Source organism: Chlamydotis macqueenii, chromosome Z, assembly GCF_036417535.1.
Source record: "Chlamydotis macqueenii isolate bChlMac1 chromosome Z, bChlMac1.mat, whole genome shotgun sequence".
NCBI classification, from domain to species: domain Eukaryota; kingdom Metazoa; phylum Chordata; class Aves; order Otidiformes; family Otididae; genus Chlamydotis; species Chlamydotis macqueenii.
In genome coordinates this window covers 84,518,576-84,544,583 of record NC_141593.1, presented here as the reverse complement: position 1 = coordinate 84,544,583, position 26,008 = coordinate 84,518,576, and the positions used below count along the sequence as shown (strand labels likewise).

The window sequence follows — 26,008 nt, the reverse complement described above, 5'->3', positions numbered from 1 at the left end:
TAGGAAGCAGGGGATCTGTATAAAACTTATCGGTTTGGCTCAGGAAATTCTCTCCAAGTTTGCAATGACTTTTCCTCCCTGCAGGCATTGCCATCTCCAGACAACAAATGTTCAACAGCAGCTCCATCACTGAGTTCTTCCTCCTGGCATTTGCAGACACATGGGAGCTGCAGCTCTTGCACTTCTGGCTCTTCCTGGGCATCTACCTGGCTGCCCTCCTGGGCAACGGCCTCATCATCACTGCCATAGCCTGCGACCACCACCTCCACACCCCCATGTACTTCTTCCTCCTCAGCCTCTCCCTCCTCGACCTAGCATCCATCTCCTCCTCTGTTCCCAAAGCCATGGCCAATTCCCTCTGGGACACCAGGGACATCTCCTACCAAGGATGTGTGGCCCAACTATTCTTCTTTTTACTTTTTATCTCAGCAGAGTACTATCTTCTCACAGTCGTGGCCTATGACCGCTACACTGCCATCTGCAAACCCCTGCACTACGGGACCCTCCTGGGCAGCAGAGCTTGTGTCCACATGGCAGCAGCTGCCTGGGGCAGTGGGTTTCTCCATGCCCTGCTGCACACTGCCAATACATTTTCACTGCCACTCTGCCAGGGCAATGCTGTGGACCAGTTCTTCTGTGAAGTCCCTCAGATCCTCAAGCTCTCCTGCTCAGACTCCTACCTCAGGGAAGCTGGGCTTATTGTGGTTAGTGTTTGTTTTTCATTTGTCTGTTTTGTTTTCATTGTTGTGTCCTATGTGCAGATCTTCAGGGCTGTGCTGAGGATCCCCTCTGAGCAGGGACGGCACAAAGCCTTTTCCACGTGCCTCCCTCACCTGGCTGTGGTCTCCCTGTTTATCAGCACTGGCATGGTTGCCTATCTGAAGCCCCTCTCCATCTCCTCCCCAATCCTGGATCTGGTGGTGTCATTTCTGTACTCTGTGGTGCCTCCAGCAGTGAACCCCCTCATCTACAGCATAAGGAACCAGGAGCTCAAGGATGCCCTATGGAAACTGGCCCAATGCACATCATTTCACTGACAACAACCTACCTCCCCTTCTATATACATTTCCCAGAGTTTATCTTAGGCCATATGTTTTTTCTTCCCTGTGATAATTCTACTTATATATAATTTTCTAGGTTTATATCACATTTACTGAGACTTGATCCTGTTGTGTCTGAGCCTTGCACCATAGTGTTTCTGATGTCACCTGTCCAATAGCAGCCTCTGTAGAGTTTCCCTCTAGGATGTAATTCTGTCTCACCGCATGTTTCTGTTATCTCCAATCCCCATGTGTAAGCAGGGAGATACTATGACCAAAGAAACACTGTTGGACTGATGAAATGAGCCATGCGTGTCTTTGTGGGGTTCCGACACCTTGAGAAGAGATGAGAGATTCAGTTGTCTGCATCCAAGTTCAGGGCATTGCTCTTCTCTCAGCAGTGTCTGGTGGCTTTGCAGGATAAACTGGGGAATGTCATTGTCCTCGATCAGAGAAAGGTGTGATCCAGGGCAGCTGGGAATAAGAAAGAGCTCAGTGTACACTGAGCCACAGACAACCCTTTCTTTTGCAGGTGTCTCTCTTTTCTCCCTGAGTGCAGCAGAAATGCTGAAGGTTGCTAACATCCAGGAATATTCCCTAGGGAAGAAGGGGATGGAGATTGAAAAAAACTCCAAACCTCTCAAACTCCTTTCTGCAATCCTGTTTCCTTAGCACTGGCAGTGCAGATCCTGACAAGCCCTTCTGCATTAGGAGCGGTTTTATCTGACAAAGTCAAGCACCAGCATTGGCCCCTCACCCCGTCATTCACATGACCCCGCTGCTGCAGAAAGGGCTGACTCCTCGGCAGGCAGTGGGTGGGGGCACTTCTCCTCACAGCACATTCAGCTAGCACCGCCCAGAGTTCCAGGCACATAGCTGAGGGAAGGTCTCCTAGAAAATGTAAAGGACGTGCATAGCAGAGGAGGGTCTATGAGAAACAGCTTTTTATCTGCTCAGAGGGATCTTCCCTAAGTTGTCACTGTCTTTCCCTCTGCAATTTTTCAGCCCCACTCTAGACCAAACTACACATTCACTTTCTCACTCCCTCCACCCTCCAAGACAATAGGGAGAGATTGAGATCAGGATGGAAAACACCAAAAATAGTAGCACGATAATTAAGGATAATCTTTGACAATAGATGATAAAGTATGTAGCTTATTTTACAGCACACAGAAATATACAGAATTAATCACGAAGAAGGAAGATATTACTCAAAATAACAAGGACAGCAGGACAAATATGGAGCAAACAAGCTATTGGCGAAACATCAGGAGCACAGATGGACAACAAACAGCTGCCGTGGGCAATTAATGGCATATGAGGGCCCAGAGGTAAAAAGTTTAACCTCCTCTTCCTCGCTCTTCCCTGCTGCCTTCATCCCCAAAGACCCCCGTGCACAACCACCAGACATCACGGCGCAGGCGCAATAAGGAGGAATCTGGGGCGTGGACTAGGGAAATGAGTTCCAGGAATGGGCCCACCTTTTCGGGAAAAGGTCATGAATATGTATAGGTATTATCACAATCCTTATGAATATGTAAACACTCCTGTGGATAAATATAGAAAAGTCCACTGACAAAGGCGCGCATCTTTTTTGGGAAGCGATTCCCTGTGCGCCCAGTGCATCGAAAATAAAGTATACCTACTTTACAACCTTCTGGGTTGTGGAGTTTCTTTTTCCACATGTCACTGTGAGGCTCCATGGGCTGCAGGGCGACAACCTGCTCCACCATGGTCATCACCACAGGCTGCAGGGCAATCTTGGCCAGGAGCCGCATTACTGCTCGCACTCCTTCTGCACTGACCTTGGTGTCTGCAGCTGTTCCACTCACAGGAAATCCTTCACAGCAGGCAAGCAGATGCCTCTCAGGGTCTCTTCACATCATCCATCTCATCTCCTCTCCACTTCTTGCAGCTGGGCTGGGCCGAGTCGGGCCCAGTCGGCCGTCTGGCAGGAGGCCAGAGGGTGAGGCCTGCAAGGCCCACAAGGCTTGTGCCTCTCTGCCCCTGCTCAGTTTCTTTACATTATCTCCTTTTTTTTTTCTGTTTTTTCCCTTAAATACATTATCACAGAAGTGTTATCACGGAACATTCTGCTACCAATTGGCTCAGCCTTGGCCAGCAGTGGGTCCGGCTTAGGCCTGGCCAAGTCCACTGAACAAAGGGGAGTAACTTCTAGCAGCTTCTTAGAGAAGCTACCACCGTAGCCCCCCCGTCACTAAATAAAACCAGAACAGTCCTTCACTGGATACATCTTGTGGGCAGTGAGCTGACGGCCTCTGTAGAACATATGATCTCCAGGACACCCGACTGTCTGCTTTGCCTGTCCTGTTGGCCTGTGGGCTGCCCTCCAGAAAGGCTCAGGTCTCTCATAGCAGCGCTGAGCTTTCCCTTGGAGGCCAGGACTCTCCTCTCAGAGTCCTTTGCTTCTCTCGTGAGGAGTTGTGTCCTGCTCTATCACAACTCCACCTCTGGGATGGGAAGGAGAAGAATTCACAGATCCACTCTTTGAAACATTGCTCCCCTGCTCTCATCAAAGTCCAGCTGTGTTTAGTTGTTTTGTTTGTTTCTTTTTTATAAGAGTAATTTGTGCATTAAGTCATCTTGTAGGCAAAAGAAGTGAAAGCACAGGGCAGATGGGAGAACTACGAATGGACACTGCCTCTCTCCAGACGCTGCACTAAGACACAGAGAGTTGAGCCATTTGCCTGTCCCATCTCAAGATTCTTCACACTTGCAGTCGTAAAAACCAAAGATTCTACCCCTATAACAAACACTCACCAGTAGTGATATTGAAAAATACTCAATACAGAAAACAATTATTATAAACACATGCCAAGACTCTCTTCTGCACGCTCTTCAGAGCCATGAGTGGAAATACTGAACTTTTCCATTTAAGCTGGATTACATCTGACATCCCTTGTGAACACTGGAACTGTCACAAAACCAGCTCCCACGCACCCACTACAGCAGGGCAAAGCTGACTCCTCAGCAGCGCACAGGCAGAGCTCCTGCTCCTCACAGCAAACTCAGGCAGTACGAATCAGAGAGAGAAAAAGAATTTCAGTGGGGAGGGGTGGGGGTTATACTAAGAAAATTGGAGGGGCTTTCCTCAGAGAAGTTTGTCCTAATTTTTCCCTATGTTTTCCTTTTTTTGAGCAGTGCTCTCGTGCCAAGAAACAGAAAATGTCCAATGGCAGCTCCATCACTGAGTTCCTGCTCCTGGCATTCGCAGACACACGGGAGCGGCAGCTCTTGCACTTCTGGCTCTTCCTGGGCATCTACCTGGCTGCCCTCCTGGCCAACAGCCTCATCATCACTGCCATAGCCTGTGACGACCACCTCCACACCCCCATGTACTTCTTCCTCCTCAACCTCTCCCTCCTCGACCTGGGCTGCATCTCTGTCACTGTTCCCAAATCCATGGCCAATTCCCTCTGGAACAGCAGGAACATCTCCTACTCAGGATGTGCGGCACAGGTCTTTTTCTTCTTCTTTTTGATGTCAGCAGAGTACTGGCTTCTCACTGTCATGGCCTATGACCGGTACGTTGCCAACTGCAAACCCCTGCACTACGGGACCCTCCTGGGCAGCAGAGCTTGTGTCCACATGGCAGCAGCTGCCTGGGGCAGTGGGTTTCTCACTGCTCTGCTGCACACTGCCAATACATTTTCACTGCCACTCTGCCAAGGCAATGCTGTGGACCAGTTCTTCTGTGAAATCCCCCAGATCCTCAAGCTTTTCTGCTCAGTCTCCTACCTCAAGGAAATGTGGGTTATTATGATCAGTCTCTTAGTATCCTCTGGGTGTTTTGTTTTCATTGTAGTGTCCTATGTGCAGATCTTCAGGGCTGTGCTGAGGATCCCCTCTGAGCAGGGACGGCACAAAGCCTTTTCCACGTGCCTCCCTCACCTGGCTGTGGTCTCCCTGTTTATCAGCACTGTCATTTTTGCCTACCTGAAGTCTGCCTCCATCTCCTCCCCATTGCTGGATATGGTGGTGCCATCTCTGTACTCGGTGGTGCCTCCAGCAGTGAACCCCCTCATCTACAGCATGAGGAACCGGGAGCTGAAAGACACGGTGCAGAAGCTGATTCAATCAGCTCTTTCTCAGAAGCATTAAGCTGCCCATGTCTCTACAGAAGTGATTGCAAATTCTCCTGTGCTTTGGACATTTTATCTGTGATAAGCATGTTTCCCCATGCCTGCATGCACTCCACTTGACCAGAGGCATGGACCCAGCCTGTCTGACCCAGAGGTCTGTTCACGTGTGTCTGGCACAATGGTAGTGCTAGCCTCCCATGTTGCATCACGATAATAAAAGAGATTTCCTACAATATCTGTGTCTGGAGGTTGGGCTCTTCTTCCAAACCTGAAATCAGGCTAAAGGAATTACCCCCACAGTGCCGTGCTGCTGTGCTGGGGTTCTCCATGGGATGAGGGGAGGAGGGCATGGGGCAAGGTTTTTGAGAACGGGCCTGGGCTGAGCCTTAACATGTGGGTGTCTGGTTCCCTTGGAGATGGTGAATGATCGACATTCCACACAGGGATCTGCCTGGGACTGTCACCCCATGGCTTCCTCACCACAGCCTCTCACTCTGCAGAGCAGGGCCTCCAGCTCAGGGCCATGTGGAGAGCACAGGGAGGGGTCAAGGGCAGCAAGTCAGGTCAGCATGGACACACTGCCCTGGAGAACGGCTCTCTGGGGGCAAGGACATCCCTGGAGATAAGCAAAGGAGCAACTCTGTGCTTCCAGGAGGGGACCAATGACCAAGAGAAACCTATTTCTGAATGCACCAGCTTGGGGCAGCTTTCTCTATTGCTGGGGAGCTGCAGCAGCCTGAGGAGCCCCTGGGCCAGGAGACATTTCCTGGGAGAGGGGCTGGCACCGAACGACTTGTTGGCAGTGGACAAGAAGGATGTCTTGGAGACAGGCACAAGGGACCCATGGAGACACTGTCCTCTGTCTCTTCATGCCATGGGTTGCCTTCAGCCCTGAGACACCTCCCTTTCCTTCCTTCACTCTCCATGCTTGGATGGACCTCAGGAAACATCCATGAGCATGGAAGATGCACAAACGTCCTGGGCTGAGTTCCCATCACTGCAGGGGAAGAGGAAAGATTGTGAGACACATGGGAGTGCAGGGATGCAGTGGTGTGTGTGTGGCAGTGTGTGTGTAAAAGAGAGGAAGAAGATGTGAAATGGTGAGGGGTGGGAGTGTGTCATGCTCAGGTGAAATATGTTCAGTTTTGATGTTGAGGCAGCAGAAGAAGGAGGATGTGCGGTTCAGGGCTGGGACACGAAGCCAAATAGAAGGTTTGTAGTGAGTCAGGGGGTTGGCACTCTTTGGTTAATCGAGGAGCATTAGTAGGTATTTGGGAGAAGCTGCACAGGTGATGGGGAACTCACAGCCATTGTGCGTTCAGTAAAACTTGGGACAGCATGGGGTCAGAGTGAGGTGGGGAAGCAGGGGTGGAGATGGTCTCTTTGTTGAGACTCGAACCCCCCAACAGAATGGAAATCCTTTTCCTTTCTACTGTGGCTACTGTTTCTTCCAGTGAGACCCCTAGGAGTACACCAGTTCCTTACAGCCACAAGGCTTTTTTTTTTCCCATTCCCCGCTCTCCATAGAGGCTGGGAGGTGTCCTACTGCTCTCCTGCACTCAGCATCACACACCCTCACATCTCAGTGCTCCCAGGAATGGCCCTCAGCATCCCATGAGGGAAAGGATGCCCCTGCCCAGGGTATGTGGTCAGTCCTTGATCATCCTGCTCAATGGAACATGTCAAGGGCTTTCACAGTCACCTTAACACTGGATTTTCAGCCTGTAAGCAGTGCCTGTGACTTCCTACTTCACCAGCTCACAGGGATAGCAACCTTATAATTCCTCCACGGTCTCTTCAGTGGTGGCCCTCAGTGGGGCCCACTGATATCCCCAGAGACTTGGAGGTTTGCTGCTGACTTTTACTGCTCTAGAGGCCTCTTGAATCCACTTTCGGTACCTCCAGTTCAGGAACTTGGCACCAGAGGGCTCATTAACATGCAAAATGCCCTAACAAGCCAAGTCTCTGGGCATAATTCAATTTCTCTGTTCTTAGGTGGCTAATTTGAGAGGCTACAGGAGTGTAGTCAAAGTACAAAGTTCTCAGTGATCAATGTCAGTAAGAAACAATTTATTCTTTATGCACCACACCATTTTTTTCTGCTTATGCATTAAGTGCCATCAGCAAATTCCTATTGATACTGATCTTGAGTCCTGATTGAATATGAATATGTAGGGAAGTCAAGACCCAGTATGTCAGAAACTCTATGGGCAGTCGTGATCCCCATGTACAACCTCACACGTCTCTCATCAGCCACCTGGGACTGACAGCACCTCTGTTCAGATCAGAGCTTTCTCCACTCCAGCCTGTAGCTGCCTGATTTCGCCCATTGACACCAGTTTCTACTTGTTTTACTTGGGGAATGATGTGCACCTGGATACAGAATGATGATTCTTAATTATCAAAAAAACCAAAACTAAATGAATGTCCAGTTCAATTTTAAAAACAATGCACTCCAGAGCATTAATAAAGATATCAACCAGTGTTGTCCTAAGGGTTGGTCACTGAAGGAGGCCACTAGTAACTGGCTGCACTGTGACTGCATGGCTCAGTCAAGTTTCCACACACTCCAGAGATCAGCGGTTCGGATACAGAGAGACCAGGGGGCCTGCATTAAAGGCCTTAGTAAAGTAAGGGCCCATTAATTCCCCTTGTGCACACAGCCGTTCCTCTTCATGGAGAATGCAACCGGGCTTCTCCAGTGTGATTTTTATTTGCGCTTGCTGACTCTTCCCAATCTTGTCCATTCCAGGCCTGGAACCTTCTTCCAGGCAGATTTACTCCACCATCTTACCAGGGAATGAGGTGAGGCTGACTGGGCTGTAGTTCTCCAAACCCTCCTCCTGACCCTTCTTGAAGATGGGTGCAACATCTGCCTTTCTGCAGTCATCAACAGCCTTCCCAGAGGGCCCTGAAATTTCAAGGGCAGACAAGCACAATCTTGCAAGGTCCAGCTTCCCCAGCACCCTTGGGTGTATCGTGTCCTTTTCCATGGACTTGTTTTCTCGCATGAGTGGAATGCGCCTCACTCAAAAGAGAGAAGCTGTAATACGTTTTATTGAGGCAAAATAATAATTAGACAGAGTTTGACATACTTGATGGAATTTAACAAAGTTTCACAGTGGTTTACCAGGATAAGGAAAAGGATAAGGAAGACTCTTTTGCCAAGTCATGAAGTTCAGAGTGGATCCTCTTGCTTTAGAAACTCCTTGTGAAACCTAGGTGCTGCAAGGGCCAATCTTACTTTCAGACTTGGACAATGGTTTATGTCTAATGGAATTATCTGTACAAAGTTTATGATAATTAATATTGAGTAGCTACATGGATTAGTAACGTTTCATTAGGATTAATTCAGCATGCTATCAGTCACTTAGCAGGGATCCGTCCTCAGTAAGGGATCTCCTCTCCTTGGGCAGAGATTTATGCCAAGATAAGATCCCTTACTCTTTTTACCAAAACTAAGATCCCTTAGTCTCAGGTGAGGGATCTCAAACCTTGAGAGGCGTCCCTGCTCAAAGGGAGAGTCACCTGGCATGCAGTCCTGCTGCCATTCAGGGAGAGCTCAAACTGGGCCCATCCTGATGGTAGTATTTATAGAGCAGTTGGCTGCTAGTCAATAGTACAGACAAGATAGACGTCATCATTTTAGCTCTGGTGTCTTCTTCTGTACTTTGGTTATCTTGCATTTTTGGGGCTTCAAGACCACCTCTCAATTTTTTTTTTCTGAGGCACCTTCTCTCCCTTGTGCGTGAGGCAGGACCTAACAGCTCGCAGGTTCACTGCAGGCCATGAGTTATCCTTAGTTGACTGACTTAGGCTCCTCAGTCAACCCAAACTAGAGTACAGCTAGGGGTCCAGTGAATCCATCACAGAGACCTTGCTAGTGAAGACAGAGGAAAAAAAGACACAGGGTACTTCAGACCTAGCTCATCTACTCTTCCTAAATTTGAACACAGTGTAACCAGTCGGTCAGAAGAAGTGATTATCCTGCTGTATTTAGTATTGATACGGCCTCACCTTGAGCACTGTGTAGGTGTGGGACCCACAATTCAAGAAGCATTTTAAGGTACTTGAATGCATGCAGAGGAGGGCAACATGGCTGGAAGGCATGTCCTATGAGGAGCAGCTGAGGACAAACTAGGTTTGTCTAGTTTGGAGAGAAGGAGGCTGAGGAGCGACCTCAATGCTCTTTACAGCTTCCTGAGGAGGGAACGTGGAGAGGGAGGTGCTGAGCTCTTCTGCCTGGTATCCAGTGACAGAGTGTGCGGGAACGGCTCAAAGCTGCACCAGGGGAGTTTTAGACTGGAGATGAGGAAGAATTTCTTTACTGAGAGGGTGGTCAAACACTGGAACAGGCTTCCTAGAGAGGCAGTTGATGCCCCATGTCAGTGTTTAAAAGGCATTTGGGCAATGCCCTAACAGCATGTTTTAACTTTTGGTCAGCCCTGAAGTGGTGAGGTAGTTGGAATAGATGATTGCTGTAGGTCCCTTCCAATTGCAAAATTCAGTTCCATTCAGTTCAGTTCAGTTCTGTTCCATTCTATTCTATTCTAAATTCAACTGTGGCCTACTTCACATTTATTTGGGGGTTTTTTAAGTGTTAAGGAAGCAGTAGTAGCTCATCTTGTTGCCCTTTGACATTCCTTGCAAGCTTGAATTTTGGGGAGCTTTAACTCCCCTAAGATAATCCCTATTTCTCCAGACAACTTTTCTAAACTCCACCTTTGCAGGCTGTCCCTGCTTCCAGCTCCTGCGTGCTGCCTTTTGGCACTGGAGCTGAGCCGTGAGGCTCCTGGTTAGCCCAGCCAGTTTCCTGAGATGAAGGCTTGTTTTCCTGAGTATCAGGACAGACCTTTCCTGTGCTTGGAGGAAGATGTCCTTAAAGGACTCTCAGCTGTCATAGATTTTTATCTTTCAGAGCTTCCTCTCCATGGGATCTCCTAAAACAACAACCCTGAGCAGGCCAATGTCTGCTTCTCTGAGATCTCAAACCTGAGTTCTCTTGCTCTTCTGTCTTACTTCCCATGTGTCGTAGTTTAGCCTCGCTTGGGACCTTGCAAGAGAAGAGTTTTCTAGCAGAGGTGACTCTGCAGTGCCTTGTGCCAATCTCCAGGAACACAAGGGACCACTAAGAATGTCCCTGGGTGGCAGGGCCTGTGATCCAGCCACGCTGTGGACATCAGTGGCGTGGTTTTTCTTTATGTCATCAGGGACATGGGTAGAGGATAAATGAGAGGAGAACTGTCAGGGCTTGAGAGCACAGGGACATGAGTGGTGACCCTGGTGTGATGTTCCTCCTCCCTTTGGGAGGCTCTGGGGTTTCTGCCCAGCCCCTACTCCAGGGGGACGTGGCTCTCCTGGAGGTCCCATGCTGTATTTGCCAGCCACAAGCAGTTGTGCTGGGCACCCCAGGGACCAGACAGGGCACTAGTGACCTTTCTTATGCCATTGAGGGAAAACCTTGAAATAATGTCAGTGCCTGCGACAGAGGGATGTGCACATGCAGTTTTGCAGTGAGCTGATCTCTACTGAGTATAGAGGATGGGACCTAGAGAGAGATCTGACTCCCCTTCTGGTGCACTCATCCTTTTGGTCATCTGGAAGTCCAGCAGCTGCCTTGGAAATGTGATTCTACCAGATGTTCAGGTGCCCTAAACACTGAATGAAATCTGAGGTGACAAAGTGACCCCATTCTCACAGCTCCACAGCTGACACTCAGGCAGGTGCAGTTGTCCCATGTGTGCTCCATCACAGCTTACAGACATGTACACAAGTCTTGGACCATCCCTGGCACCTCCAGTGCCTAGCAGGTGTTTGTGTGTGAGCTGCTCACTGCCACCATCCATCCCCATGGATGATGGTGGGAGCTCAGGGAAGTGGCTGGCCCCTATTTTGTGCACACTGAGCTGAGGCAAGAGGATTCCCGCCTCCTGTGGGTCTGTGGGGTGTATGGGGCAGAGGTGAACCCCACTCCAGGCTCTGGGCTTCTCACCAGAGAGGAGACATATGTACAGACTCAAATCCCTGCCCTGCGTGGGTAGAAATGACCCCTGCCCGTCCCTGCCGCAGTGTCCTGCCTGGCAATGGGACAGGGATCGGGGTAAAGGCAGGTGAGCATTGACATCTCTCCTGGATGACAACACCATGGAAGGACAAATCTCACTTCCAAAATCAGTCTTGACAATGTTCAGAGAGGGACACTGATTACTTCACTCTGCATCAGCCTACACTCCCCAGGAGAGACACGGCTGCCTCGCAGGTGCTGTCAGACCTTGGAGCCCCAGAGACATCTCCAGGGAGACAGGAGGGCAGAGAAAGTGCCACCTTGGGCTGGTCCTCTGCTGCTGAGCTGGGCCGGGCTCCTGGGACAAAGGGAACTCATAGCATGAAGGCAGCACTGCAAAGAGACAGATCTTCTTAGGAGCAGCTCCTCTGCCAAGCGCAGCAGGGCTGAGGGCTCTGCCTGCATGAGCTGAGGGGAGAGGAGCAAGGCAGAGAAAGGATAAAGGCAGCCTGGAGTGGGAGGCCACTGGAGGAGAAAACTTCACAGCCCTTGACATATTAAGTGTCTGGCTGCAGGTCATTGAAGCTTCAGTTTCTTGAGGGATTTTGTAAAGCTGGCACCTCCGCCAGCCTGTGGGATCTGTAAGTACCACTCTCAGACCTTCTCTGCTGTAGAGGAGGAGGAGGAGATGCTCCAGAGCAGGAATTCTCTGCTGCACTGCCAGAGGGACAGAGCATGACGGCTGCCTTCTCCCAGGGACGGCTGCAGGTGCGAATGTGTGTGTGCAGCCAGGGGTGCCCAGGGCTGTCCTTCAGAGCAGGGTCCCTGCGCCCCAGGGGCTGTGTGCTGGGGCAGGGACTCTGCCTCTGCCAGGCTCAGCACTCAGCCTCCCTTTGTGAGCTCCCCACGGCGCTGGGGAAAGAAGCTGTGGGTGGGAGGAACAACTTGTGGCCGAGCAGGGTCCTTCTGCTGTCCAGAGGGGTGGGTCAGGGTTGTTCAGAGCTCCAAACCACCCACAGGATATTCCCCGAAGCGTTTTCCAAGAAGCACATCGAGGCAGAGGGTACCCGGAAAGAAAGGAGAGGGGTTGTGTCCTGCTCTGTCACAACTCCACCTCTGGGCTGGGAAGGAGAACACTTCACAGGTCCACTCTTTGAAACATTGCTCCCTTGCTCTCATCAGAGTCCAGCTGTGTTTATTTGTTTTGTTTGTTTCTTTTTTATAAGAGTGATATGTGCATGAAGTCATATTGTAGGCAAAAGAAGTGAAAGCACAGGGCAGATGCGAGAATTACGATTGGACACTGCCGCTCTCCAGTGCAATGCTGCACTAAGACACAGAGAGTTGAGCCATTTGCCTGTCCCATCTCAAGATTCTTCACACTTGCAGTCATAAACCCAAGGATTTCTACCCCTGAAACAAACACTCACCAGATGTGATATTGAAAAATACCCAATACAGAAAACAATTATTATAAACACATGCCAAGACTGTCTTCCGCACTCTCTTCAGAGCCATGAGTGGAAATACTGAACTTTTCCATTTAAGCTGGATTACATCTGACATCCCTTGTGAACACTGGAACTGTCACAAAACCAGCTCCCACGCACCCACTACAGCAGGGCAAAGCTGACTCCTCAGCAGCGCACAGACAGAGCTCCTGCTCCTCACAGCAAACTCAGGCAGTACGAATCAGAGAGAGAAAAAGAATTTCAGTGGGGAGGGGTGGGGGTTATACTAAGAAAATTGGAGGGGCTTTCCTCAGAGAAGTTTGTCCTAATTTTTCCCTATGTTTTCCTTTTTAAAGCAGTGTTCTCATACCAAGAAAGAGCAAATGTCCAATGGCAGCTCCATCACTGAGTTCCTGCTCCTGGCATTCGCAGACACACGGGAGCTGCAGCTCTTGCACTTCTGGCTCTTCCTGGGCATCTACCTGGCTGCCCTCCTGGCCAACGGCCTCATCATCACTGCCATAGCCTGTGACCACCGCCTCCACACCCCCATGTACTTCTTTCTCCTCAACCTCTCTCTTCTTGACTTGAGCTCCATCTCCACCTCTGTTCCCAAAGCCATGGCCAATTCCCTCTGGGACAGCAGGAACATCTCCTACTGGGGATGTGCTGCACAAGTCCTTCTTGTTTTCTTATTCCTAGGAACAGAGTGTGCCCTTCTCACTGTCATGGCCTATGACCGCTATGATGGCATCTGCAAACCCCTGCACTACGGGACCCTCCTGGGCAGCAGAGCTTGTGTCCACATGGCAGCAGCTGCCTGGGGCAGTGGGTTTCTCCATGCCCTGCTGCACACTGCCAATACATTTTCACTGCCACTCTGCCAGGGCAATGCTGTGGACCAGTTCTTCTGTGAAGTCCCCCAGATCCTCAAGCTCTCCTGCTCAGACTCCTACCTCAGGGAAGTTGGGCTTGTTGTGTTTAGTGTCGTTGCTGGATTTGTCTGTTTTGTGTTCATTGTTGTGTCCTATATGCAGATCTTCAGGGCTGTGCTGAGGATCCCCTCTGAGCAGGGACGGCACAAAGCCTTTTCCACGTGCCTCCCTCAGCTGGCCGTGGTCTCCCTGTTTGTCACCACTGCCATGGTTGCCTACCTGAAGCCCTACTCCTTCTCTTCTCCAACCCTGGATCTGGTGGTGTCATTTCTGTACTCGGTGGTGCCTCCAGCAGTGAATCCCCTCATCTATGGCATGAGGAACAATGAAATCAAAGCTGCCCTGGGGAAAGTATTTGAACATAAGCTACTGTAGATTAATAAGGTGTCCATTATTCTACTATGACTCTCTCTGTATCTCAGGAAAAGCTAGGCTTAAGTTTTATTCTGTGTGTCTTTATTATAACTTTGTAGGGGTGGTTGTTTGGGTTTTGGTTTTGTATCTTTTACACCTATAATTATCTTATTCTCAGCCTCCTACCTGTTATTTTCTTGACCCAATTACCTCATGTACATAAAGATTCAGACTCCCTGTTTAGATAAATTCAATACAGAAAGTAGAAGAAAATTATTTGTCTTTGCTCCCATCTCTTCAGCTCTCCTCTGGAGCTGTGAGAGCCAAAAGCCCAGCACACAGGATGGATTCAGGAAGCAAATACCCAGCTGTGACATGGAGAAGCAGCCCCTGTTGCCCTCAGGGCTCCCCCTCGCTCCATGGTGGGCACTGCCTCTCGACTGCTTGCGAATGGGGACTAATGCTTCCCTGGAGCCGTGGCCAAGGACAGCAGCAGGACATGGCCTTTTCAGTGCTGGTGTCTCACTTCCACACTGTCCTGTTGTGCCCTTGCATTTGGGCTACCTCCAAGGTCTTGTGTAACTTTGGACACTCCCGTTCTGTCCACAGTGGCATCCCTGTGGCTGCAGGCAGGAACAGGCAGTGTGAAACACTGTGTCAGAGCTGGCCTCCGTGCAAGGACCACCATAACCAAAGGGGTTCTTCAGGGCAAGGCCAGAAGACTGGATGCCTCTTCCAAAGCCAGTGTCAGGAATAGATCCAAGGAGCAGCTCCCTCAAAAAGACTTTTCCTCTTCTGGGGTTCGTGATGGTTTCAGGGAGACAAGCTCAGAGCCACAACTGGACATGTTAGGGACCCAGGGCTGGAGAGAGACCTCCCTTCGTGGCTGCACATGTTCAAGCAGACAGCAACTGGTCTTTGATTTATCTGCCTGGCACTGTCCCTCCTGCAGTGGGGCTTATGGCAGATGCCATCCTGGAGAGGAACTGGGAGCTGCCAGGAGAGCTCAGGGGATCTCCAGGGACAGTATGTGAGTCTGGGTGGGCAGTGAGTGGCACCCCATAAAATAAACAGCCAACCAAGGCAGAGTCTCCTGGAGGATGAGGTGAACCTGAGGACACCATGGGCTGATGAGGGCCCTGCAATGCCAGGAGAGGCTGTGAGGAGCCAGAAGGCAAAGGGACACAAGACTGGAGAGTGGTTCAGGACACCCTTTTGGAAACCCCGTGGGCTGGATCTAGTGCAGCCCTCCCTTGCCCTTAGTGCAATTGGAGACACCCCATAGTCCTGCTAAGCCTTGTCTTTGGCTCTTGGTCCATCAAGGGAAGATGGAAAGGGCCTCAGCAGCACTGAACTCTATCTGTCTGGATCTACTTCCCACCCTCACCAGCACAGCTAGGGGACAGTTACTCTGTGGCCCCAGGGCATCATAGTCCTCTTGCTCTGCAGAGCAGCACCACAGGATCAGGGTCCTGCACAGAGCATGAGGAGGGAGCCAGGCACAGCTGACCAGGCCAGCACAGACACGCTCAGCTGGGAAAGGCTCTTGGGGAGCAGGGATGACTCTGGAGAAGAGCAAGGGAGCATTTCTGTGCCTGCAGGGAAGAATCAATGAAAAGGAGAAACCTCCTTCTGCAGGCATAAGGGCAGGACATGTCTGTCACCTGCCCAGGACTCTTGTGCTGGCCTGGGGAGAGGAGTCAACACTGAGGAGGGACAGTCAGTCTGTGGTGGATATCTCCTGGACCCGAGACCAAGGGTACTGGAGTTTCACTGACATCCATTTCCTCATGCCATGGTGAACCTCCATCCCTGGGCCTGAGACCCCTCCCTGCCCCACAGCAACTGCTGTGCACTTCAGAGGAGCTGGGGCTGGGGGGTTTATGGCCAGAGCTCTGCAGCACCTTGCAGCGGGCACTGCCATAGGGCCAGCCCAGACTGGGCTGCTCTGTGGGGCTGGGCTGGGGAGCAGGCAGGGGAGGTGGGAAGAGCTAGAGAGGGGCTAGACTGTGCTGGAAAGTGCCTGGGAGAGGCCAACACCAATGTTCACGTAGATGTTTGACCACGCAGAGCGAGGACACGCTGCAGTGGGTGTGTGGTGCAGAGCCCAGTCTCCTGGAAGGCAGCTGAGACAGACAAGTGCAGGAAAGAGGAGGCTGGTCCGTTCCCTTGGTGGCATGGACAGTCCAAGAAGGTGCCCCAGGGCACCCGTCACCACCCAGCCTCCTTTGTCACATATTTCTAGCACTGGCCACTCACACCAGTTTGTGGGTGTTTTTGCTCTGTGGCCATCTCCGTCCTCCTGCTGGTCTCAGCGCCTGTGCTGGGGGAAGAGCCAGCCCTGCCCAGCCGCTCTTCTCACCCAGACCTTGGCAGACCCTAGAGCAGGGCTGTTGGTGAGCTCTTGCATGGACACAGCTGGGGCTTGGCTGGATCTGGGCACTGGGGGACTACAAAAGAAGGAGGGCTGATGGGGATGGACACTGAGGTCTGGCAGGGGAACTCTGGTGACAGCAGTTTCCCCACCCCAAACACACCCTGTCCTCTGCGGTATCTGATGAGGGGAGGGCCGTGGGGGCGTGTGTTGGGCAGTGGGGCTGTGCTGGCTCAGGAACGGGTCACACATTGGAGCCATAACCCAACAGTCAGGAGGCGGAAGCAAGAACAGGCCATGAAGCAGAAATTTGGAAGTGTGACCTCAGCGTACAGGCACGTGTTTAGGAGACCTGACAATCACCTGGAGCTGATGGGGGCTGCAGGAAAGGTCAAGAGAAAAATGAAGAGCTTCAGTCACTGAGTTTGCAGTGAAGGCTGAGCAAGGAACAAGCTGCTGAGTGATGGGGTGGAGGGGAGCATAACTGCAGACAGAGACGGGGCTGAGGCACTTGATGCCTTCATTGCCTCAGGCTTTGCTGATAAGGTCTCCCAGGCCTCTCCTTAGCGACAGGGCTCAAGGAGGAGGAGAGGGTGTATTGAGAGGAACCTGGGCAGATCCCACAAGGACAAGTGCCAGTTCCTGCCCCTGCAGGGCACTCACCCTGGCCCTGGCACAGGCTGGGGAGCAGCTCTGAGGGAAAGGACTTGGTGGGCAGGGAGCTGGACAGGAGGCAGCCGTGTGCCCTGGTAGCAAGAGAGGACAGCAGTGCCCTGGGCTGTACGACCAGGAGCATGGCCAGGAGATGGGGGGAAAGCACTCCCCCTCTATGTGGAGGTTGTTAGGCCACATCCAGAACACTGTGTCCAGTTTTGGGAACCCCAGCACTGGAAAGGTGTTGGCAAGCTGGAGCAGGTTTAGTGAAGGGCCCTGAAGATGATCAGGGGGCTGGATCACTTTCCCTGTGAGGAAAAGCTGATGAAGCTGGGCTTGTTCAGCCTGCAGAAGGGATGGCTGAGGGGAACCTCACAGCAAGGGGGAGGGCTCATCTTTTTTACCATGAGGCTAGCCAGACATTGGAACAAGCTTTGGTCACCACGAGACATTGTGAAGTCCTCCGTCCTTGGAGATTTTCAAGACCCAGATGGACCAAGCCCTGAGCAACCAGGTGTGACCATATACCTGATGCTGCTTTGAGGTTCTACATATGCCCCAAGGTCTGCTCCAAGTCTCAATGTTTTTATCATCCTAGGATCTCTTGTCTGATATCTATTCAGCAGATGAGAGAGCAGATGTATATGGGGCACAAATCCTCCTCTGTTTTATGTGACATGTAAACCAAGTCAGGTGAACTTCTCCTCCACTCTATTGACTGCAAGCAGAGCCTGGGAGGCACTGCCTCAGACAGCTCCACATTACCCCTGAAGCTCATAGCATCAAGTTTTAGCACCCTCAAAGGCCATGGTCTGGACCCTGAAGCTCTTACCTGTTGATTTTGGAGAGTGCCCAGAGGAGGTCTCCCAAGATGGGGTTCAGAGCTTCAAGCTTATGATCTGTGTATAAAGAAGGAGAGACCTGGGCATCTTTGGCCCAGTGGCAGACAGGCTCAGAGCAGTGTAGGAGTAGCCTGAGAGTGCTTGAAGGGTGGTTTCAGAGATGGTGGACCTTTTCTTCACAGTGAAAAACAATATGAGATAAAAATAAAAGAAGAAAGAACAGCTTAGGAGGCTGAGATTTGACATGAAGAGAAAGAAATGTCTCTCCAAATGCTGTTCTGTGCTACAACAGGTAGAGGACTAGATCGGTTTGAGGTACTCTCGGCCTTTGTCTTCTCCAGCAAGGTCTCTCAGTTGCGTGTGCCTAAAAGGCAGAGCCCAGCCAAAACACAGCAGTGCATGGAGATGGAGTCAGAGGTTACTTAGGTAAGGTCAGTCCTTAAGAGTCCGTTGCACTAGATGGGATGGATCTTAGAATGCTGAGAGACCAGGATGATGTCATAGCAAGGCTGTTCCGAGACATTTTGTGATGTCATAATGAGTGGAGGAAGCAAGAAGCAAATCTTGCATCCCTCTGCATGGAGCTGGCTGCAAGCTGTCATGAGGCAGTGCTGAGAGACAGGCCAGCGCCTGAAGGTGTCTCTTGGAGGCTGGTGGGGAATCCCTTTGAGGAGGTGAAAGGACAGCAGAAGCCCACATGCAGGACAAGCGAACTTTTCCCTAGTCATGATGTTCAGGACAGAGGGCAGAGGTGTTCAGCTGAGCACGTGGAATAGAACAGGGAGAGCTCAGTTTCCCTTTCTCTTCACCATCAGCTGTATTTTCCACCTGTCCTTTGGCTAGAATGGCACTTGTCCCACATACGTCCTTCCTCTGCCTGACCTCAATCAGGGCAGTTGAATGTGGGTTTGATGGCCAAGCATGGGCTTGTAGTGCTATGCAAGACGCCAGGGCTCTGCAGCACAGCTGCATGCAGCTGGCACAGACAGCAGCGGCCCTGTGCAGGAACCCCAGCCCCATTCAGAGCAGCGGTGTGACGGGCACCAGCCAGGGTGTCTCAGACCAATTCAGTGCCTTTGGCCAGTGACTGAATCCCACCGCTGCAGAGACACAAGGTCTGTCCCTTCTCCATCCAGTAGGCGTATGACAGCACATGAACACAAAACATCTCCCACGGAGGTCTCTGCAAGTGTTCCGTCACTCTCAAACCCTCCTGGTTCTTCTCTCCACATTGGTTAACCTTCCCATTGATGATACCATCATGGATTCATCCAACAGGTTTCATAATGTTCCTGTATCACAGGATGTCCTCACCCAAAACCGCTTTCAAAATCCTCTCTTTCTTTGCTGGGATGGGCTTCACCTCCAGGCCAAACATGCACCAATGTCCTCAGGCTGAGGAGCACACTGTTGTGGGAGACAAATAACCCATTCAAGTCCTGACGGAGTATTTCATGACCAGTGACCCTGGGAGTACCTGGAAGGGGAGCAAATCAGCATAGAATCATAGAATGGTTAGGGTTGGAAGGGACCTTCAAAGGTCATCTAGTCCAACCCCCCTGCAAGGAGCAGGGACATTCCTGACTAGATCAGGTTGCTCAGAGCCTCATCCAGCCTGGCCTTGAAGGTTTCCAGGGATGGGGCCTCCACCACCTTTCTGGACAACCTGTTTCAGTGTTCTATAACCCGCATCGCAAAGAATTTTTTCCTAATTTCTAATCTAAATCTACCCCCCCTATTTTAAAACCATTACCTCTCGTCCTATCGCAACAGGCCCTACTAAACAGCCTCTCCCCATCTTTCTTGTAGGCCCCCTTGAGGCACTGGAAGACGGCTATCAGGTCTCCCCGGAGCCTCCTCTTCTGCAGGCTGAACAGCCCCAACTCTCTCAGCCTGTCCTCATAAGAGAGGTGCTCCAGCCCTTTTATGGTCTTTGTGGCCCTCCTCCGGACCTTCTCCAACTGGTCCATGTCCTTCTTAACTGGTCCATGTCCTTCTTATGAATGCGTGACCTCAGAGGAGGAGGCTTTGGCCTAGTGTTGTGATTTGTAGTGGGGGAGCCCATGTGAGCAGCACAGAAGGGCAGCAGAGCTCAGTAGAGCTGGTCTTCAAGGACAGCGCTTTTCAAGTCCAAGACCCTCTGCACCAACAGTCTGGAAAAGAAGAAGAGAGACTCAGGAGAGAAGCTTGAGGAAGCAGGAAATTCCTGGGAAAGCTCCATGGCAAAAAGGAAGCATACAGGAGATGGATGCGGAGACTTGAAACAAAGAAGGAATTGAGAAATAGGGTTGGTTTTAGGAAAGCTGCAGAGTTGAGACTTGCAAGGGAGTTCAGGGGCACAAGAATCAGCTGTTCCTACTTGAGGAAAAGGTCCTCCATGGGCTGCAGGTGGATCTCTGCTCCTCCGTGGACCTCCATGGGCTGCAGGGGGACAACCCGCTCCACCATGGTCTTCACCACGAGTTGCAGAGGAATCTTGTCCTGGAGCTGCTTAACTCCTCCCCCTCCTTCTTCACTGACCTTGGCGTCTGCAGCCGTTCCTCACAACAGGCTCGCAGACGCCTCTTAGGATCCTTTTCACATCTTATTCACTTCAACTGCTCATCTCCTCTCCACTTTTTGCAGCCAGGCTGGGCCAAGTCAGGCCCAGTCTGCTGCCCGACGGGAGGCCAGAGGTTGAGGCCTGCAAGGCCCACAATGCTCGCGCCTCCCCCTCTCTGCCCCCTGCTCAGCTGCTTCACATCTTCTTCTTTTTTTTTTTTCTGTTTTCCTCTACTTAAATACGTTATCGCAGAGGCGTTATCACAGGACATTCTTCTACCAATTGGCTCAGCCTTGGCCAGCAGCAGGTCCGCCCTAGGCCCAGCCGAGTCCACTGAACAAAGGGGAGGAACTTCTAGCAGTTTCCTACAGAAGCTACCACCTTAGGACCCCCTCACTAACAAAACCAGAACAAAGTCTGAGCCTGAGATTGGCCCTTGGAGCACCTAGGCTTTACAAAGAGTTTGGAAAGCAAGAGGGTCCACTCTGAACTTCATGACTTGGCAAAAGAGTCTTCCTTATCCTTTTCCTTATCCTGGTAAACCACTGTGAAACTTTGTTAAATTCCATCAAGTATGTCAAACTCTGTCTAATTATTATTTTGCCTCAAGAAAACGTATTACAGCTTCTCTCTTTTGAGTGAGGCGCATTCCACTCATGCAAGAAAACAAGTCCATGGAAAAGGACACGATACACCCAAGGGTGCTGGGGAAGCTGGACCTTGCAAGATTGTGCTTGTCTGCCCTTGAAATTTCAGGGCCCTCTGGGAAGGCTGTTGATGACTGCAGAAAGGCAGATGTTGCACCCATCTTCAAGAAGGGTCAGGAGGAGGGTTTGGAGAACTACAGCCCAGTCAGCCTCACCTCATTCCCTGGTAAGATGGTGGAGTAAATCTGCCTGGAAGAAGGTTCCAGGCCTGGAATGGACAAGATTGGGAAGAGTCAGCAAGCGCAAATAAAAATCACCCTTGACAAGCCCGGTTGCATTCTCCATGAAGAAGAATGTCACTTAGTGGGCCCTTGCTTTACTAAGGCCTTTAACACAGGCCCCCTGGTCTCTCTGTATCCGAACCGCTGATCTCTGGAGTGTGTGGAAACTTGACTGAGCCATGCAGTCACAGTGCAGCCAGTTACTAGTGGCCTCCTTCAGTGACCAACCCTTAGGACAACACTGGTTGATATCTTTATTAATGCTCTGGAGTGCGTTTTGTTTTGTTTTGTTTTTTTTAATTGAACTGGACATTCATTTAGTTTTGGGTTTTTTTTTATAATTAAGAAACTTCATTCTGTATCCAGAAGTCATCCCCAAGTAAAACAAGTGGAAACTGGTGTCAATGGTTGAAATCAGGCAGCTACAAGCTGGAATAGAGAAAGCTCTGATATGAACAGAGGCGCTGTCAGTCCCAGGTGGCTGATGAGAGACATGTGAGGTTGTACATGGGGATGAAGACTGCCCATAGAGTGTCTGACATACAGGGTCTTGACTTCCCTGCTGACTTACTGTTCTAGAGGCCCCTTGAATCCACTTTCGGTGCCTGCAGTTCAGGAACTTGGCACCAGAGGGCTCATTAACATGCAAACTGCCCTAACAAGCCAAGTCTCTGGGCATAATTCAATTCCTCTGTTCTTAGGTGGCTAATTTGAGAGGCTACAGGATTCAAGGGGCCTCTAGAGCAGTAAGTCAGCAGCAAACCTCCAAGTCTCTGGGGATGTCAGGGCCATCACTGAAGAGACCATGGAGGAATGATAAGGTTACTATCCCTGCGAGCTGGTGAAGTAGGAAGTCACAGGCACTGCTTACAGGTTGAAAATCCAGTGTTAAGGTGACTGTGAAAGCCCTTGACATGTTTCATTGAGCAGGATGATCAAGGACTGACCACATACCCTGGGCAGGGGCATCCTTTCCCTCATGGGATGCTGAGGGCCATTCCTGGGAGCACTGAGATGTGAGGGTGTGTGATGCTGAGTGCAGGAGAGCAGTAGGACACCTCCCAGCCTCTATGGAGAGCGGGGAATGGGAAAAAAGCCTTGTGGCTGTAAGGAACTGGTGTACTCCTAGGGGTCTCACTGGAAGACACAGTATCCACAGTAGAAAGGAAAAGGATTTCCATTCTGTTGGGGGGTTCGAGTCTCAACAAAGAGACCATCTCCACCCCTGCTTCCCCACCTCACTCTGACCCCATGCTGTCCCAAGTTTGACTGAACTCACAATGGCTATGAGTTCCGCATCACCTGTGCAGCTTCTTCCAAAGCCCTGCTAATCCTCCTCAGGTACGAAAGATGCCAACCCCTGACTCCCTTGACTCCTCTTTTTAGCTCCATGTCCCAGCCCTGAACTGCTCATCCACCTCCTTCTGCCGCCTCAACATCAAAACTGAACGTATTTCACCTGAGCATGACACACTTCCACCCCTCGCCATTTCACATCTTCTTCCTCTCTTTTACACACACACTGCCACACACACACCACTGCATCCCTGCACTCCCATGTGTCTCACAATCTTTTCTCATCCCCTGAAGTGATGGGAACTCAGCCGAGGTGGTTTGTGCATCTTGCATGCTCATGGATGTTTCCTGAGGTCCATCCAAGCATGGAGAGTGAAGGAAGGAAAGGGAGGTGTCTCAGGGCTGAAGGCAACCCATGGCATGAAGAGACAGAGGACAGTGTCTCCATGGGTCCCTTGTGCCTGTCTCCAAGACATCCTTCTTGTCCACTGCCAACAAGTCGTTCGGTGCCAGCCCCTCTCCCAGAAAAAGACTCCTGGCCCAAGGGCTCCTCAGCAATAGAGAAAGCTGCCCCGAGCTGGTGCATTCAGAAATAGGTTTCTCTTGGTCATTGGTCCCCTCCTGGAAGCACAGAGTTGCTCCTTTGCTCTTCCCCAGGGGTGTCCCTGCCCGCATAGAGACTTTCCCCGGGGCAGTGTGTCCATGCTGACCTGACGTGCTGCCCCTGACCCCTCCCTGTACTCTCCACATGGCCCTGAGCTGCTGGCCCTGCTCTGCAGAGTGAGGTGGTGACAACACCATGAGGTGGTGACAACGCCACGTGGTGAGTGTGGTGACAACGCCATGTGGTGACAGTCCCAGGCAGACCCCTGTTGATCACTGTCTCCAGGGTAACCAGACACCCACATGTTAAGGCTCAGCCCATTCTCGAACACGTTGCCCTACGCCCTCCTCCCCTCATCCCATGGAGAACCCCGGCACAGCAGCACGGCACTGTGGGGACAACTCCTTCAGCCTGACCTCAGGTTTGGAAGAAGAGCCCAATCTCCAGACACTCCTGTTGTAGAAACTCTCTTTTATTACAGTGATACAACATGGGAGGCTAACAGTACCATTGTCTCAGACACATGTGAACAGACCTCTAGGTCAGACAGGCTGGGTCCATGCCTCTGGTGACGTGGAGTGCGTGTAGGCATGGACAAACAAGCTTAGCATAGATAGAATACCCAAAGCACAGAAGAAGGCGAAGGTGAATTTGCAATGATTTCTGTAGAAACATGGGCAGCTTACTGAGAAAGGGCTGATTGAATCAGCTTCTTCACTGTGTCTTTCAGCTCCTGGTTCCTCATGCTATAGATGAGGGGGTTCACTGCTGGAGGCACCACTGAGTACAGAAATGACACCACCAGATCCAACAATGAGGAGGAGATGGAGGGGGGCTCTAGGTAGGCAAATGTGCCAGTGCTGATAAACAAGGAGACCACAGCCAGGTGAGGGAGGCACGTGGAAAAGGCTTTGTGCCGTCCCTGCTCAGAGGGGATCCTCAGCACAGCCCTGAAGATCTGCACATAGGACACCACAATGAACACAAAACAGCCAAGACCAAAACAGGCACTAAGCACAACAAGCCCATCTTCCCTGAGGTAGGAGTCTGAGCAGGAGAGCTTGAGGATCTGGGGCACTTGACAGAAGAACTGGTCCACAGCATTGCCCTGGCAGAGTGGCAGTGAAAATGTATTGGCAGTGTGCAGCCGAGCATGGAGAAACCCACTGCCCCAGGCAGCTGCTGCCATGTGGACACAAGCTCTGCTGCCCAGGAGGGTCCCGTAGTTCAGGGGTCTGCAGATGGCAATGTAGCAGTCATAGGCCACGACTGTGAGAAGCCAGTACTCTGCTGACATCAAAAGGAAAAGAAAAAGACCTGTGCCGCACATCCTGAGTAGGAGATGTTCCTGCTGTTCCAGAGGGAATTGGCCATGGATTTGGGAACAGTGACAAAGATGCAGCCCAGGTCGATGAGGGAGAGGTTGAGGAGGAAGAAGTACATGGGGGTGTGGAGGTGGTGGTCGCAGGCTATGGCAGTGATGATGAGGCCGTTGGCCAGGAGGGCAGCCAGGTAGATGCCCAGGAAGAGCCAGAAGTGCAAGAGCTGCAGCTCCCGTGTGTCTGCGAATGCCAGGAGGAGGAACGCAGTGATGGAGCTGCTGTTGGACATCTGCTGCTTCTGGACATGGGAACACCTGAAAGGACAAAAAGTCATTGAAAACCTTGAGAGACTTTTCTGAGCCAAACCAAAAAAAGTTTCGTACAGACTCTTTTGTTCCTAAACATCTTGTCCTTTTTTTTTTTTTTCTTCCATTTCTGAAGACCTTCCTTCTCCTCCATGGCTGTAGCTCTGGTTTGGTGCTGGCTGAATGTGCCCTGAGGAGCTGAGCCTCTGCCTGCTGGCTGCCCAGGTGTCAAATGTGCTCTGCAGCAGTGAGTTCATGGGAACGGTAGAAGGAGGGGCCAGCTCTGGTGCTCAACATTGTGAAAGGAAACCATGCTTAACGCAGAAGGGCTTGTCAGCATCTGCATTTCCTGTTCCAAGGAAAGAAGATGGTAGAAGGCAGACTGAATCTGTAGGTTTTTGGGGATTTGATTTTTTTTAAAATATTTGCCATATTAATAGGAAATTATTTTGAGATACCAGTAACACCCAAGATCTCTGCTGCACTCAGAGAGAACAGAGTGAGTCTTGTATGAGAAGAGAATTGCTGTGGCTTAGTGCAGAGTAAGGGGAGCTGGTCTGTCCCTCAGTGCCAGGGGCTCTGGGCTTGCAGCATTCTGAGATTAAACGCAATCGCACTACTATGTTTCCAAAAAAGCCAGCAAGCACTGCTGAAAGTACAGGGATGCACTGCAAACCACTAAATGTCTCACCCTTACTCGAAATCTCAGCACCCCGCTTCTAGCCCACAGCACTCAGGGCTCATTTCACCAACCCAACAGCGGGGTTTTGGCCATAGCATCTCTGTGCTGAACCATGGGGTGTGCAGGTAACACAAAGATGTTATGGGAGAGTTTTGCATCTCTGAGGGAAACTCACAGCTTGGGAGGACACCCCAAGAAGTTATGTTGGGTGTTTTCATGATGGTATCTCACTGAGGGAAAACCAGCTCATGTCCCACTCCCCAGCCTGCATTGCCCACAGTCCCACAGGTGAAAGCTGGGACACTTGTTCCCATGGACACAGCTGCAGGAAAGGACCCACAAGATCAGGGGGTGACTCTGCAGCTGGAACTCCCCTCCTCAGACAGCCTGACAGCAAGAACAAGATCCCAGCAGCAACACCACAGAGAGGTGGAGGCACAAGGGCAAATACAGCCAGGGTGCGGCTGAGAGAGGACAGGGCAGAGGCAGGCAGGCACTGGGGACAGCGTCCCCCTCCCCGAGCTGTGCGTGCCCCCTCCCCGACACCACCATTGCCGGGCAGCTGCTCTCAG

At 51.2% G+C, this 26,008-nt stretch overlaps 1 protein-coding gene, 1 long non-coding RNA gene and 1 pseudogene across 2 annotated transcripts in view; 2 read left to right on the top strand and 1 right to left on the bottom strand.

The window, feature by feature from the left end:
* LOC147596505 (uncharacterized) overlaps positions 1–20,542 on the bottom strand; it is a 114,771-nt gene extending 94,229 nt beyond the window's left edge. Inside the window, exon 1 of the long non-coding RNA XR_015261516.1 lies at positions 20,499–20,542. This is a non-coding gene — a long non-coding RNA (uncharacterized LOC147596505). The remainder of the gene's footprint in view (positions 1–20,498) is intronic.
* On the top strand, positions 108–1,085 carry LOC147596507 (olfactory receptor 14A16-like; annotated as a pseudogene).
* LOC147596506 (olfactory receptor 14A16-like) lies at positions 1,349–5,162 on the top strand. The gene is made up of 2 exons (XM_086770497.1): positions 1,349–1,365; positions 4,349–5,162. The coding sequence occupies exons 1-2, from the start codon at positions 1,349–1,351 to the stop codon at positions 5,160–5,162; spliced, it is 831 nt and encodes a 276-aa protein (XP_086626623.1).
* Positions 20,543–26,008: the final 5,466 nt, after the last annotated feature.